The sequence below is a fragment of the Ceratina calcarata genome, unplaced genomic scaffold (genome assembly GCF_001652005.2).
Source record: "Ceratina calcarata isolate Rehan_Ccalc_2016 unplaced genomic scaffold, ASM165200v1 scaffold452.2, whole genome shotgun sequence".
Classification (NCBI taxonomy): Eukaryota; Metazoa; Arthropoda; class Insecta; order Hymenoptera; family Apidae; genus Ceratina; species Ceratina calcarata.
In genome coordinates, this window is record NW_017169150.1 from 1,375 (window position 1) to 14,173 (window position 12,799).

At 37.8% G+C, this 12,799-nt stretch overlaps 1 protein-coding gene across 3 annotated transcripts in view; it reads right to left on the reverse strand.

Annotated features, from left to right (window-relative positions):
* Positions 1-1,719: 1,719 nt before the first annotated feature.
* Positions 1,720-12,799, reverse strand: part of LOC108627275 (pyrokinin-1 receptor-like) — a 15,865-nt gene continuing 4,785 nt past the window's right edge. The window contains exons 3-6 of one of the 3 annotated variants that reach the window (XM_026815480.1): positions 11,654-11,867; positions 9,675-10,545; positions 7,116-7,522; positions 1,720-6,869 (exon numbers count right to left, since the gene is read on the reverse strand). In XM_026815480.1, coding sequence (XP_026671281.1) covers positions 6,805-6,869; positions 7,116-7,522; positions 9,675-10,153 — 951 coding nt within the window. In that variant the 5' untranslated portion in view covers positions 10,154-10,545; positions 11,654-11,867 and the 3' untranslated portion in view covers positions 1,720-6,804. Of the gene's footprint in view, positions 6,887-7,115; positions 7,523-9,674; positions 10,546-11,653; positions 12,794-12,799 lie in introns of those variants that run through there. The other 2 variants (XM_026815479.1, XM_026815481.1) reach the window with 2 other exon arrangements.

Genomic DNA, 12,799 nt, shown 5'->3' on the forward strand with positions numbered 1-12,799 from the left:
ACTTTCATGCCTGGAGATTTCTCAATACCAAATTGCGGATTTTCATGCATTTATAAAATACATAAATTGAACAGTGCACTCAGTATGCAAAAGCATAGAAAATGTTGAAAGAAACCTGGGTCCTATCATATTTAATTCATAAATGCAAATCATATCTCATTTTTCAATCCTCTCTTGGAAATATTTTATTTTACATAAAAACCACAGTCTACTCGTTACATTTTTCTCTTGAATAGCCCCAGATAAAAATTGATATACGCATGTATCAAAGAAAAATATGTTGGAGATAATTCTCGTTTGCATTACAAATTAATAGATAACAACATTAGTTTAGGACACACCTGGAAAATCTAAGAGACTTCTGGCTTCCACATGAATAGCCTCAAGTGTTTAATCACATTTATAATGAAAATTAATAGATGAGAAAAGAAATATTTACAATTCTACTTCTCACAACTTTGCATATCTACGTTATTCTGTTCTATACTATTGTACACCTTATTATCCTATTACCTGCAATTTCTTATAAAAAGGTAACGCGGGCTATTCTATAACTGGGGATACAACTAACAAGGGAGCCGTTCTGGCATATTGAAAAATAAGAGGAAAGTGTAGAATAACATTTTGTCGTACGCAGGTGTATTTTCCAGACTGAATAGTACTGCAGCTTCGGTAAAAAGGAAGGGTATGATAAATTACCCACAATGAAATATATTTCTGACGTTAAATTACTTAAATAAGATAGATACAGTTTCTCGCCAGTAGAAAATCACTCGAGAGCCGTAGATCAAAAAGAACAAATTTATTAAATTATTAAACTCTAATATCTGTTCACGTCACAAACTCTATAAATCAGGATCGTTCTCTATCGCGAAGACAGTACAATTGTTCCTTGTACGTGTCTCGAACGCGTGTTGCTTTTCTTCAATGCACATCTGACTACGTTTATTTTCTCGCCGCAAATATTTGACAGCCATCGATTCACACGTAGACAGGGTAGACGCGTCGCGCGTGCGAATAGCATGCAGCTGGTGCCTCGATCGCGTTTTCTATTCAGCGTCACGCGATCGTAAAAATGCCTGAGGTGCAAACAATTAACTTAAACAGTGTTAGATATTTAAATATAAAGTAAGATTTGGCAGATTTTTGCAATTCCGTTGTAATAGCGCAGTTTTCATATGGTAGATCATGATTTAAAAAGTGTATAGCAATCATGTAATGCGAATTTATTAAAGTTTTTAGTATTACCTTAAAATTACATTTGTTTCATTTCAATAAACCATAAGTAGTAACTAAGGTGCATATTTGTCTGATGATTCTCATTACATAAACAGATTATAAAGCTAAAATTCTAATAAGCAGCTTTCCTGAAATCGAAGAATTGGACGCGGATTAAAATTTTTCAATTAAATGTTATGTTCTTTTAAAAAAAGTTCATAAATATTTATGAACTCTTCGTGCTTTTGATTGAGCTATCAAACTTTTTCAAACTCGTCGCAGAAGTCTCAGGAAGGAAATCCTATGTTTCAATTATGCAACACGGTAAATTAATTCGACGTGAACAGGTTTATAAAACGTCGCCACATAGGACGATGTTATTCTCAATGGAAAAAAATAGTCGATAATTCGGTGGCTCGTGAGGTCTGTCGAAATTTTAGCTGCAATATTTCACCTCTTAAACTGTACGACACGCGAAAATCCGTCTATCCGGGTTCGGATATGACGGCTGCAATTTTTGCACCCGGTTATCTCTTCAACGGCGAGCGTTTCCACCGAGGACGAAGATAAAGTGGCCTCTGATGCAGCCGTGAATTCAACACGACGCTATCGGAAATTTCACTGCGTCCGAGAACCCTTTTTTACGACCGCTATATTACGAGTAGTTCTGTTTTGAGTCTCAGTTATTTCTCATCCATTATTGAGATTTAATACTCGAAAAAGATTGTTAGAGGAACGGAAGAAAGATAGTTGCAATGTTCATCGTCGAATGAATTATTCAGGATGCTCGTCGTGGATCATTTCGTAGCCAAATTGTCGCGATTTATTGTAACTGAGGGTAAGAGGCGACCCATTTGTCACTTAAGGATTAAATTGTTCTCCTTATCATTTTCAGACCTAAGGCGACGTTTCTGTTGTCTCGAAACAAGTTCCTTACGTTTTGAATTATCGCCAGTTTACACTCGACCCTTAAATACGTTTTATTCAGCAAATGGTTGAAATCAAAATGCTACACCTTTCCTTCCCAGGCTTAACAAGATCTTATTAAATCCGGTGTAAGCACTTATACATATATAGAAACCATGTTTCTCTAACAAGATACGATTTAAGAAAATTGATATTACAATTCTGTGAGAATTAAGTAATAAATATATTTAATATACAGAGTGCTCAGTAACTGGTAGTACAATTAGCAGAGTAGGCATTTGATATTAAAAAATTATGAAAATTTAGAATAATTTACTTAATAACTATAATAAACTAATAATTTTTTAATCTGAATCAAACGAGTGAGCTAGGGAGAGACATGTTAACTTGAGAAATAATCTGAGACAAGTGTATCTGACCAATATTTAAAATCGACCTTCTCTAAAACAAAGTCTCATTTAAACAAATTTTATTCTAAATTTTCTTCTTATTTTTTTAATACAAAATCACCCTTTTGATAGTGCCATCGATTATTCCGAATACAATCTGATACCCTAAATAACATTTCATTATTCAATTAGTAAATGTTAATTGCCATTAGACTGATGATAAAGAACAAGAGAAGGGTTGTCGATGAAAGGTAAGGGTGGTTCGTTGAACGCCCACCTACGAAGAGAAATTGTATCAACGACGGGTCTTTCTGGTTTCGTGGACACGCGAGCTAACAGCTCATCGGTAACAAACCATCCTGATACATCTATTTACGGCAGCATTTTAGTTCCTCCTCGCTGCACCGGTTTCTGTATTACGTTGAACGCGAGGCCACGCGAGCACGATCTATTTCCTGATCGATTCTGTTTACGCAAAACGCGAACGAGCCTTCCATGCACAGCGGAAGGTACAATACACGTCTATTTGTTAATACGTATTCGCACTGACTGTCAGCGATCGATTTACCATTGAAATATTCAACCGAAATTATACAAAAGCTATAACAAGCATTTCATCAATCGTCGCTTCGTTAAAGAGGTTCTACGTAGCGTGAAACTGAAATTGTTGGTACGCTGTTTTTAACAGAGAAAAGATTCTTTTGTCGATTCTTGACCGTAACCCTTCCCTTTGAACTTCACGTAAATGTATTCAATGTAAATCCGCGAACATTCACAACAAGATATTTTTACAGAGCCCGCCTTGTACGTTCTGGCTAACAGAATTTATTCTCTTAATCGAAGAATTCCAGAGAGGATTTTTTTTTAAATCAGTATGTCATTGCGTAGTATATCGCGTACGTATTTTGATCTCGAAAGGGTTAAACTAGACGACGCCACTCGGTTATCGATTCGCAACCGCCGCGCCTTCAAGTAAATTCACTGTCAAGTATAAACAAGACAATTCTTCCCACTGCATAGTAAATGTCCCAATTTCCGTTCGCGTCACTATTTCTACTCACTGCTCTTTTCTTTAGTAATTTCATATTCAATCTTGATCCTATCACTACCAATTGTATTTTTTATAGAATCTTTTATTTCTTTGCATTTACTGGTTGCTAAGCTTTCACTTAGTATGTGATCTCAAGATTTATATTATTGATTCGAAATGGTTTTATTGGTGTTTTTTGGAATAAGACAACTCTCCCCTCTCTCTCTCTCAGATATCAGATAAATAGAGCAAACATTTGGTACAACGAATACAAAAAAATTGGGCAGTCATGTATAAAGTGATTACATTCTGATTAGTTGAGTTCAGAACAATATTTTGATCATATTCACAATTCACGTGTGGTAACTTGCAAAGCAATTTTAGTATAGAGGAAGCTTGCATATTACACAGGTTGTAGTTTTAATAACCAGTGGGACACGATTCTGGCATATTAGCATTTAATTGTGTCCCACTAGTAATAAGAAGTAATCTCATGGGAAGTGATAGTAGAAGTGGAAGGGTTAAACCAGTGAGTAGAACAGAAATTCGGACGTTCAGTAAAATAAAATAGTGCAATTAAAACCTGTGATCTCTGATTTAATCGTAGGAAAGAGGAAGAGATTGTAAAGGATTAGAGAGGGTGGAGTTGAAGAGGGAATTAAGACGACGCGTAATAGCAATAGGCGGTCCATTTAAGCCGCTTCCGGACGTAAACTGAACGAAATGTCTCGTTAAACCACCATTGGGAACAATGAACGCGTTCATCGGGGGTTGCAAACAGGAAACACGTTCTGCTCTCGAATTCAAAGATCTCGAGAGGGATTCTAATTGATTCCAACTTTTAAGGAAACTTTTATACATTTTAATGTGTATCAAATAATAGCTAAGCGTAAAACACCCTTTACGATCCTAGTAAACCGAACGCTTTACCTAAGAAGGTCAACAGAATTTTTCCATTAGCTTCCATTAAGTCAACTTCGTATATGTTGTTTCATAAAAAGACGTCGTCCGAAATAAAATTTACTAGCTAGATTATGCGGCATTGAAAGTTATTGATATTGATCGAAGAAGATACCTATTGTATTGTAAAAGTAAATTGAATCGGCGTTCAACCGAGCATGATCGAGTGCCATAGAGGAGAGTTGCGTCTTACGGTGAATAGAATTCTGAGGAAAACGGACGTTGATCGCGAGATCAACGTAGTCTTGAATATATTTCGTTTACATCGTCGCCGGTTGAAAGCGTCACGTGCGCCGGAGCGCGCGGAATCTACCTCTCGCAGAATTTTTATATTATTATATATCTCTGGAAAATATTTTCATAGATTGTCGTTTCCGCGATCGTGAATCGTATCACTTGGCACGATATCATTTGTCGATACGACCTACGCGGGCACGTAGGATCCTATAAACTAACCGCTGACCGAAATCACGAGGTCGTTTGATTTTACGAGCCCACACCGTTTCGACGGATCTCGATGCGAGGCCTGCAAACGAAAAAGCTTCGAACTTATAGTTATTTGGGAACTAGTTCGATTTATGTATATTGTTTTAATCGAGCCCCACGCTTAGCATACAAATGATTCGACTAACTTATTATACTTTTCTCTTCGCTTGAGCGCAGTTAAATTTAACGCTGCCGAAATAATACGATAGTTGGAGAAGATTGTTATTCTTATACACAGTAGACTGCAGTATGTCGCGGTTAATACACCACCCGCTATATGAAATCGCACGGGAATTTTTCTTGACTAACGCCCATTAATCTAAAGCAATATGTTCAGAATGATTATTGCTATGCCAATTTTTATTTTCTATGCTTTGTCAAATAGGACACTATTTTAAAAATAAGTGGCACGTACAGTGTGGTTCACCAGATGTTACTACCTTGATTTTCGTCGTTATTATTACACGTAGTAAAGAATGTTTATATACATACATATAATGTTGCATGATTGCGAGAAAGGTACATTCTGATGTTATGAAGTTTATTTTATAGGTGGATGCACAGTAGAGATATGAAGATCATCAACATTTTTTTATTATACAATTTTTCCTGCTCCTATCAACGATTTATATTCTCTATAAAAAAGACCGGCTAAAGTTCAAAAAATTCTCCCTAAGCTTTTTACATAGAACCCACGTAATTCTATTAGTTTTTAGGTGCTGAACGCGAATATCGTTTTTGGGGGAATCAGTTTTTTTTAATCTACTACTACACAATAATGTTTACATAAATACGTATATAAACTATAATAGTTATGTACAATTATTTAACACATAAATCACTGCAGCATAACTGCAGCTAACACATAAATCTCAGCACCTAAAAATTAGTAGAATTAGGTGTGTTTCATGTAAAAAGCTGGGGAGATTAATCTGAACCAAAAGACCACTCAACATTATACAAGGTTGTGATTGATTAAAAAATGTGTGTGAGAGCTCTTTTATTTCATTGAGAAATTCAACAAAAATTTAATTAAATTCTAGATTTATACACATATGCTTCCCAAGATTTTTTTACTTGAAAAATACTTCTATAATCTTCATCATTAGTCACTGTTCGTCGAGAATCACATTCCAAAAACAAACCAATGATGAAACATAAACAGCTGGTAACGACGAAGAAAACAATCTAATCCTCATCTGAAGGAGATTTAATCTTTAAAACAGGTAATCCCTGTTTTATTATTCGACGCTGTACGATGAATCGTGTTATATGAAGACAGTTGCAATATCTTTAGCGTTTTATAGGAATACGCGCTTTGTAAGATTCGCGTTACGTCTACCATAATTTCATTCATTATTAACGAGAAGTCTGAAGTATTGTAAAGAAGGACGAACACCATGGGCGGTTCTATAATCTAAACAGGACCGAATGAAAGATTATTTTAGTTCTACGAATAGTTTCGGAATGATTCTGAAAAAATTTTTAGCCCCGCGAGAAGTTACGCAACAAAGGGCATTGTGCTAAGAATAATTTACGTAACTCTGAGTTATTTTTATTGACTCGCTAATCACACAAGAATTTTATCAGATTTATAAGACAATCGAACTGTCCATCACCCCTGTTTATTTCTCCCGAAGCGGTTTTGTCTCTCTGATTACTCGCTGTAATCTCTCTTCGAATGGCAATAATCGCCACTATTCGAGACACAATAGAGAAGTCCAATAAATTCGCCGCGATGCCCGAAACCCTGCTAAACGCTCGTAAAAGAATTTATCACCGAAAGAGTCATTTTTATGGGGTTGTAAAACGCTGCTTCACACTAAATAAAAGAACTGAATCATCCCTGTCGTCTGCCACTGTAATAAGTCAATCACTGCTGAGAATAAAAATGATTCATAAGAATATATCTATTTTCTACAAATACATATGTAAATAATACTTAATTTAATCGAGCCAAATAGCAGTCTCCTGAATCTAATTCAGGAACTTGGCTAACTTTCTTTAACAAAACAGGACCTGCCTAATCTCCATCGTCACGGGTTCGACCTAATCTCCAACTTAGGACGAACCACCGGAAAGGATTAAAACAAATTCGTACTCACCAAGCATTCGAATCACATTTCTCTGGGCCGTGCTTTTACTCCTGCCACTGTCACAGTGATTAAGTCCGGTTGACAAATGCTTCCTCTTCGCCGTGGCCGTCAACAGGCTCGATCGCCTGAGCTTGATCGCGATCAGTATGTACAATACGGTGATGATCGTCATCGGCAGGACGAAGAACAGCATCGTCGATATCTGGAACGCGTGCTCGATCAGCGTCCACTTGATCGAGCACTGGGCGCTGTCCAGGACCGCGGAGCCGTTGTAGCTGCGGTACACGATGCCGAATTGAATCGCTTGGGGCACGGCGAGGCACAGTGCCAGCAGCCAGATCACTATGATGAACTTCACCGCCCGGGACAGCTTCGACATCGTGTGCGAGATGAAAGGATGACAGATCGCGACGTACCTGAAAACACGCGCCCCCACGTCCCTTCGTCTAACGCAGTCCTCAAACTCCTTAAATTATGTATCACATAAATAAAAATAAAAGAGTAATAAATGCATTTTCAGATTAAAAATAAATCAATAGATTCTGTAAGGAGTGTTTAGAATAAAAAAATAAAACGTTTTATGTTATTTAATTATGATTATAAATAAAATATAGTGGGTGATAATACATGAATTAATATTGAGTACATTTTTTATGATTAATACGAAGGGTGAGTCTGTTTCATTGCAACTAATTTCGATATATCATCTTTATCTTCGTTGATTTTAAACATAAGCCAGGTGCAAGTTGCAATCGTGTCATATATTTATTTTTAATTAATAGCGTGGCTGAAAACCCATGGAAAAAGATACGATGCGTTAAAGGGGATTACAAATTTTATCGCTTTATTGGAAATATACTGATAAGTGTTCATCTCTCATTTTTAATTAGGAAGTGTTTTTATTTTTATTCATCATGTAATTCCTGTTGCAAAAAAGACGAAAATTGAACAATCAAAAATAAGTTAATGTATGATAAATTGAGAAACGCTGGTCTAACGTCTTCAAATGTTCTCTAGCTCATTAGCAGCCCGTGTAATGGATAATCGATGAAATCCCGGAGCATAGAAAAGGTACACTGATTTTGGTGATTAATGGGAGGATCAATTAGAGATTGAAGTGTTTCAAAAATAAAAGCAGGATGGCTTATTGGAACCGAAGGGTTACTGTCGAAACTTGTGGGAATTTCGCTCGTGACAAGGGATGACATGTAACTGTAGACCCCTCCGAAAGCTGGATGCTTTTAGTTGAGGCACCGCCTTGGTCTATACTTATCGATAGACCGGGAAAGCGGACGTAGGACTGCGTCTCTAAACATCAGTGAGTGATTTATTGTATGATAATGTTTGTCCGAATTTTTCAGAAAAGATATCTTCATTTCAGAAGAATAGCTACAGTAGAATAACTACAATTAATTAGTATTTTTAATTCTTTATGAATGTATTAAAAGATTAAAGTTTTTACTTTCTTATTTTTATTTTGATGATAATGAACAGTTTGGATCTATAAATTCTGTGAATGTCATTAAAGAATATTTGGGATAAATGCGATGCTAAATACGTATATTCCCAAAAGGGATATTTATGCAGATGAATCGGACGGGGCTTATCTTGTATACATGTATACCTTCCGGGAGGTATCTTCCTCGGATAAAACTTTTTAAATTATGCGAAAACCAATTGGGTTATCTTTGGAGTTTCCTGGTTGCTATCAACCGATTACGAAAAGACTATCCGTATAATCGCCCCGTTTATACATACATATAATTATATAGTCACTAGTAAGGGAAAAATCGTTCGAGAGAGCGTTCGTTTGTAAAAAAAATAAAAACGACTGAAGTATTTGCAAGGAAATTTGGATTATAGTATGTACTCTGTTTAGTAATCAGATTTTGAAAAAAGCATTTATTAAGAGGAATTTATTTGATTCGAGTGCTTCAGCGTATTGCAATAATTCATGAAACTTTGTACATCCTTAAAAGTCTCTGGGAAAAAATACTTTCTATACTTCCACACGAGGAAGTAAAAGTTCTAATGGTGTATGATTTGCTAAATTTGATTAAAGAAAAGGTGAAGCAAGTCCTAACTCAATCTACATAAAAGCGTAGCTAGTAAAATTGACATGATACAAAATTGATATAGATCTTCATTAAATTCTGATAATAAGCATAAAATTGCTACTAACAGCGACAGATATAATCTCCATATCCTCGAGTACTTACCTTGCATACCAATAGCAACATAACGTAGTCATGTTAACAGAATAGCTGTACCATTTCCAGTATCTTTCAATTCCGAGAAGTGAATTACACCACTATAACTTTTATCTCTTCATCTAGTGACTCGAGCTACAAGGGAAGACGACACAAAACCGCGACGGGGGGATGCTAGTCCGACATAAAATCTAAAATCTCGGTCCAATTTCAAACAAGGATAACTATTCGAACGACTCGTTCAGTTAAGGATCTATCAAATTCCCATTCGGCTTTGCAATACGCTGCAGCGTTTGCAAGCTGTTTGAAGATTTATGAACACCCGGGGTATGTAATGCGGCGTCGTTTAAATACGAACCTCTCGACGGTGAAGGCGGTGATGGTGAGCACGGTGGCGTTCGAGGACGTCTCGGCGGCGAAACTCTGAATAATGCAGAATGCCTCGCCGAACACGTACGGGAAATGCGACCAGATGTAGTACATCTCCGGCGGCAGCCCGGATATCAGCAACAGTAAATCAGACACGGCCAGGCTGAACAGATAGTAGTTGGTCGCCGTGTGCATCGACTTGTTACGCGCTATCACCACGCACGTGGACACGTTCCCGACGAGACCGGTGAGGAAGATCACCGCGTAGATCACCGTGATCGGCAACACTATGTAAAGCGGATCCCGTCTCGTCGACAAGTCGTACTGCTGCATAAACTCCGCGACAGGACTCGTATGATTCTCGGCCATGGCGTCGGTCAAGTTGCCACCAACGAGCAGTACCTCCAGATTCACGCTGGCGACGATCGACGGCCGTCTCGGGACCGCTGACTCGTTGAAGGACATCATCCTCGTTCGAGTCGAATTTGACTAGCGGTAAATTAGCATAGCTTCGGGATGAGATTTATGTAGCAAGCCGCGGACGGTGTACGACACATGGGTCAGTGCGATCATTATTCTCAGGTCTCTCTCTCGACGATCTCAGTCAATCCGAAGCGACCGGGTCGATCAGCCGCGTTATTGATCCAGCTGTCGACCGTTCGCCGATGCGCGCTCTCTTTTGTTTGATATCCATTTAGATTTAAGTTCTCGTAGCCGGAAGAGTACAGCTCGCTCGAGTCGTCCCCAGCGGTCCGCTCGGTTCAGATTGATTCGTTGCTTTGAAAATAGAATTGAAAATCCGACGGAGCGTAGATAGTATTGTCAGGGGCGAGGCGACGGGTAGAAAATCTCGTCGGTCCCTGGCGAGACATTATTAATAGAAAATCGCCAAGGCAGGATTATTATGGTTTCCCTCGGGTTCGCACGCTGCTCCCATCCACGTGCCGGACAGTGTAGTCTTCTTGAAGGGTGAGTCTGTTTCATTGCAACCAATTTCGATATATCATCTTTATCTTCGTTGATTTTAAACATAAGCCAGGTGCAAGTTGCAATCGTGTCATATATTTATTTTTAATTAATAGCGTGGCTGAAAACCCATGGAAAAAGATACGATGCGTTAAAGGGGATTACAAATTTTATCGCTTTATTGGAAATATACTGATAAGTGTTCATCTCTCATTTTTAATTAGGAAGTGTTTTTATTTTTATTCATCATGTAATTCCTGTTGCAAAAAAGACGAAAATTGAACAATCAAAAATAAGTTAATGTATGATAAATTGAGAAACGCTGGTCTAACGTCTTCAAATGTTCTCTAGCTCATTAGCAGCCCGTGTAATGGATAATCGATGAAATCCCGGAGCATAGAAAAGGTACACTGATTTTGGTGATTAATGGGAGGATCAATTAGAGATTGAAGTGTTTCAAAAATAAAAGCAGGATGGCTTATTGGAACCGAAGGGTTACTGTCGAAACTTGTGGGAATTTCGCTCGTGACAAGGGATGACATGTAACTGTAGACCCCTCCGAAAGCTGGATGCTTTTAGTTGAGGCACCGCCTTGGTCTATACTTATCGATAGACCGGGAAAGCGGACGTAGGACTGCGTCTCTAAACATCAGTGAGTGATTTATTGTATGATAATGTTTGTCCGAATTTTTCAGAAAATGAATTAATTATTTCTATTTAACGTTGCGAAATGTTTAAACGGTGAAAGCTAACTTTTGACGACATTGACGTTACGTGGAAGTTAGTGAAATTTCGAGCCACTCTGACACTAGTGTAAATTAATTTATAGCTGCGGTTACAACCTGCGACATGATTTTCGTATCAATTTGTCCCGTTTCATGCGAGATGATCGGTCAACTTCTTGATTTATCGTGACAAAAGCCGCTTCGACTAAATTCGACGATAACTCATTTCGAGGAGGACACAAAAATTCAAAGTTCGTTAAAATTTGTCAAGACGCACCTTTTTTCCCCTGTAGTCCACTCTTGGCTGAAACGCGTTTAGCATAATCACTCGGTTACTAATCAGTGAAAAGAGTTAATCGATCGAAGTTAACATTGACATTTGTAGGACACTTTGAATTAGCGTTTCACCAATCGTTTTATCATTGTACACGGTGATTAATTAACGGCTTCATTCTGTTCTTGCGACGTGTTTCTTCTACTGGTTAGCAGCACTACAATCATTCCGAGGCATAAGAAATTCATTGGACAACCCTTTCAATCTAGTTAATCGACAAAGAGCCTTAATCAATCTTGACGCGAATTTCTCTTGCAATTTTCTTCCGAGGTATTACGAAATGTTTGTTTAATTTTTGTTAAATATGGTTTGTGTTTAATGATGATCGGCGCGCGGTTCGCTCGCAACTGAGGATCCTTCGATCGCGAAACACCGTCCGCCTAATCGTCGCTGCTCGCTGTTATATACATAGGAGGATTGATTCGCGCATCTGATACTATTTTCTGCGTGAGACCGATGCCATTAGGCATGTATCGTGTCTACGATCCAACTATTGTGAGCATAAATCAGTTGAAGAATTCCTAACAAAAACGAGTATAAACTACGTTGAATTATGAAAAAGATTCAATGACGAAACAGAAGTATGTGTAATTAATAATGAAAGAGGATTGTCTTTAATTAATTGAATCGTGGACCTCGGAGTTTGTTTTGGCAAGGGTTATTTTCGTTATGAACTCTCCCATTGTTTCGCAATCGTTTCAGGAGACAGGATTTCTGGAGTCTCTCTATTTCCGTCGCGGAAGTAACGATCTCGCATCCGTCTTATCGTGTTAATTGCTCGGAGGTTATCGCTGAATTTCCTCGGTGATCGTTTACGCCGACTGCGACTCGGATCAATTATTAGTTAATTGCATACCGTGGGAATTTCAGTCAGATTTGAATGATGAAGTTAAATATTATTTTACGGTTAGCTTCCTTCGGTGTTTACTTTGAATTATGTTAGCTGCTATTGAATCGCGTTGGATTAATCACGTAGGAAATTGAATCTGATCTAATAATGTGTAAGATTGCATTTGCTCTCGCGACTTCATAAAGCTTATTTCCTTAAGGTTGTATGAACACTTACGTAGAAACAATGACACAGTATTG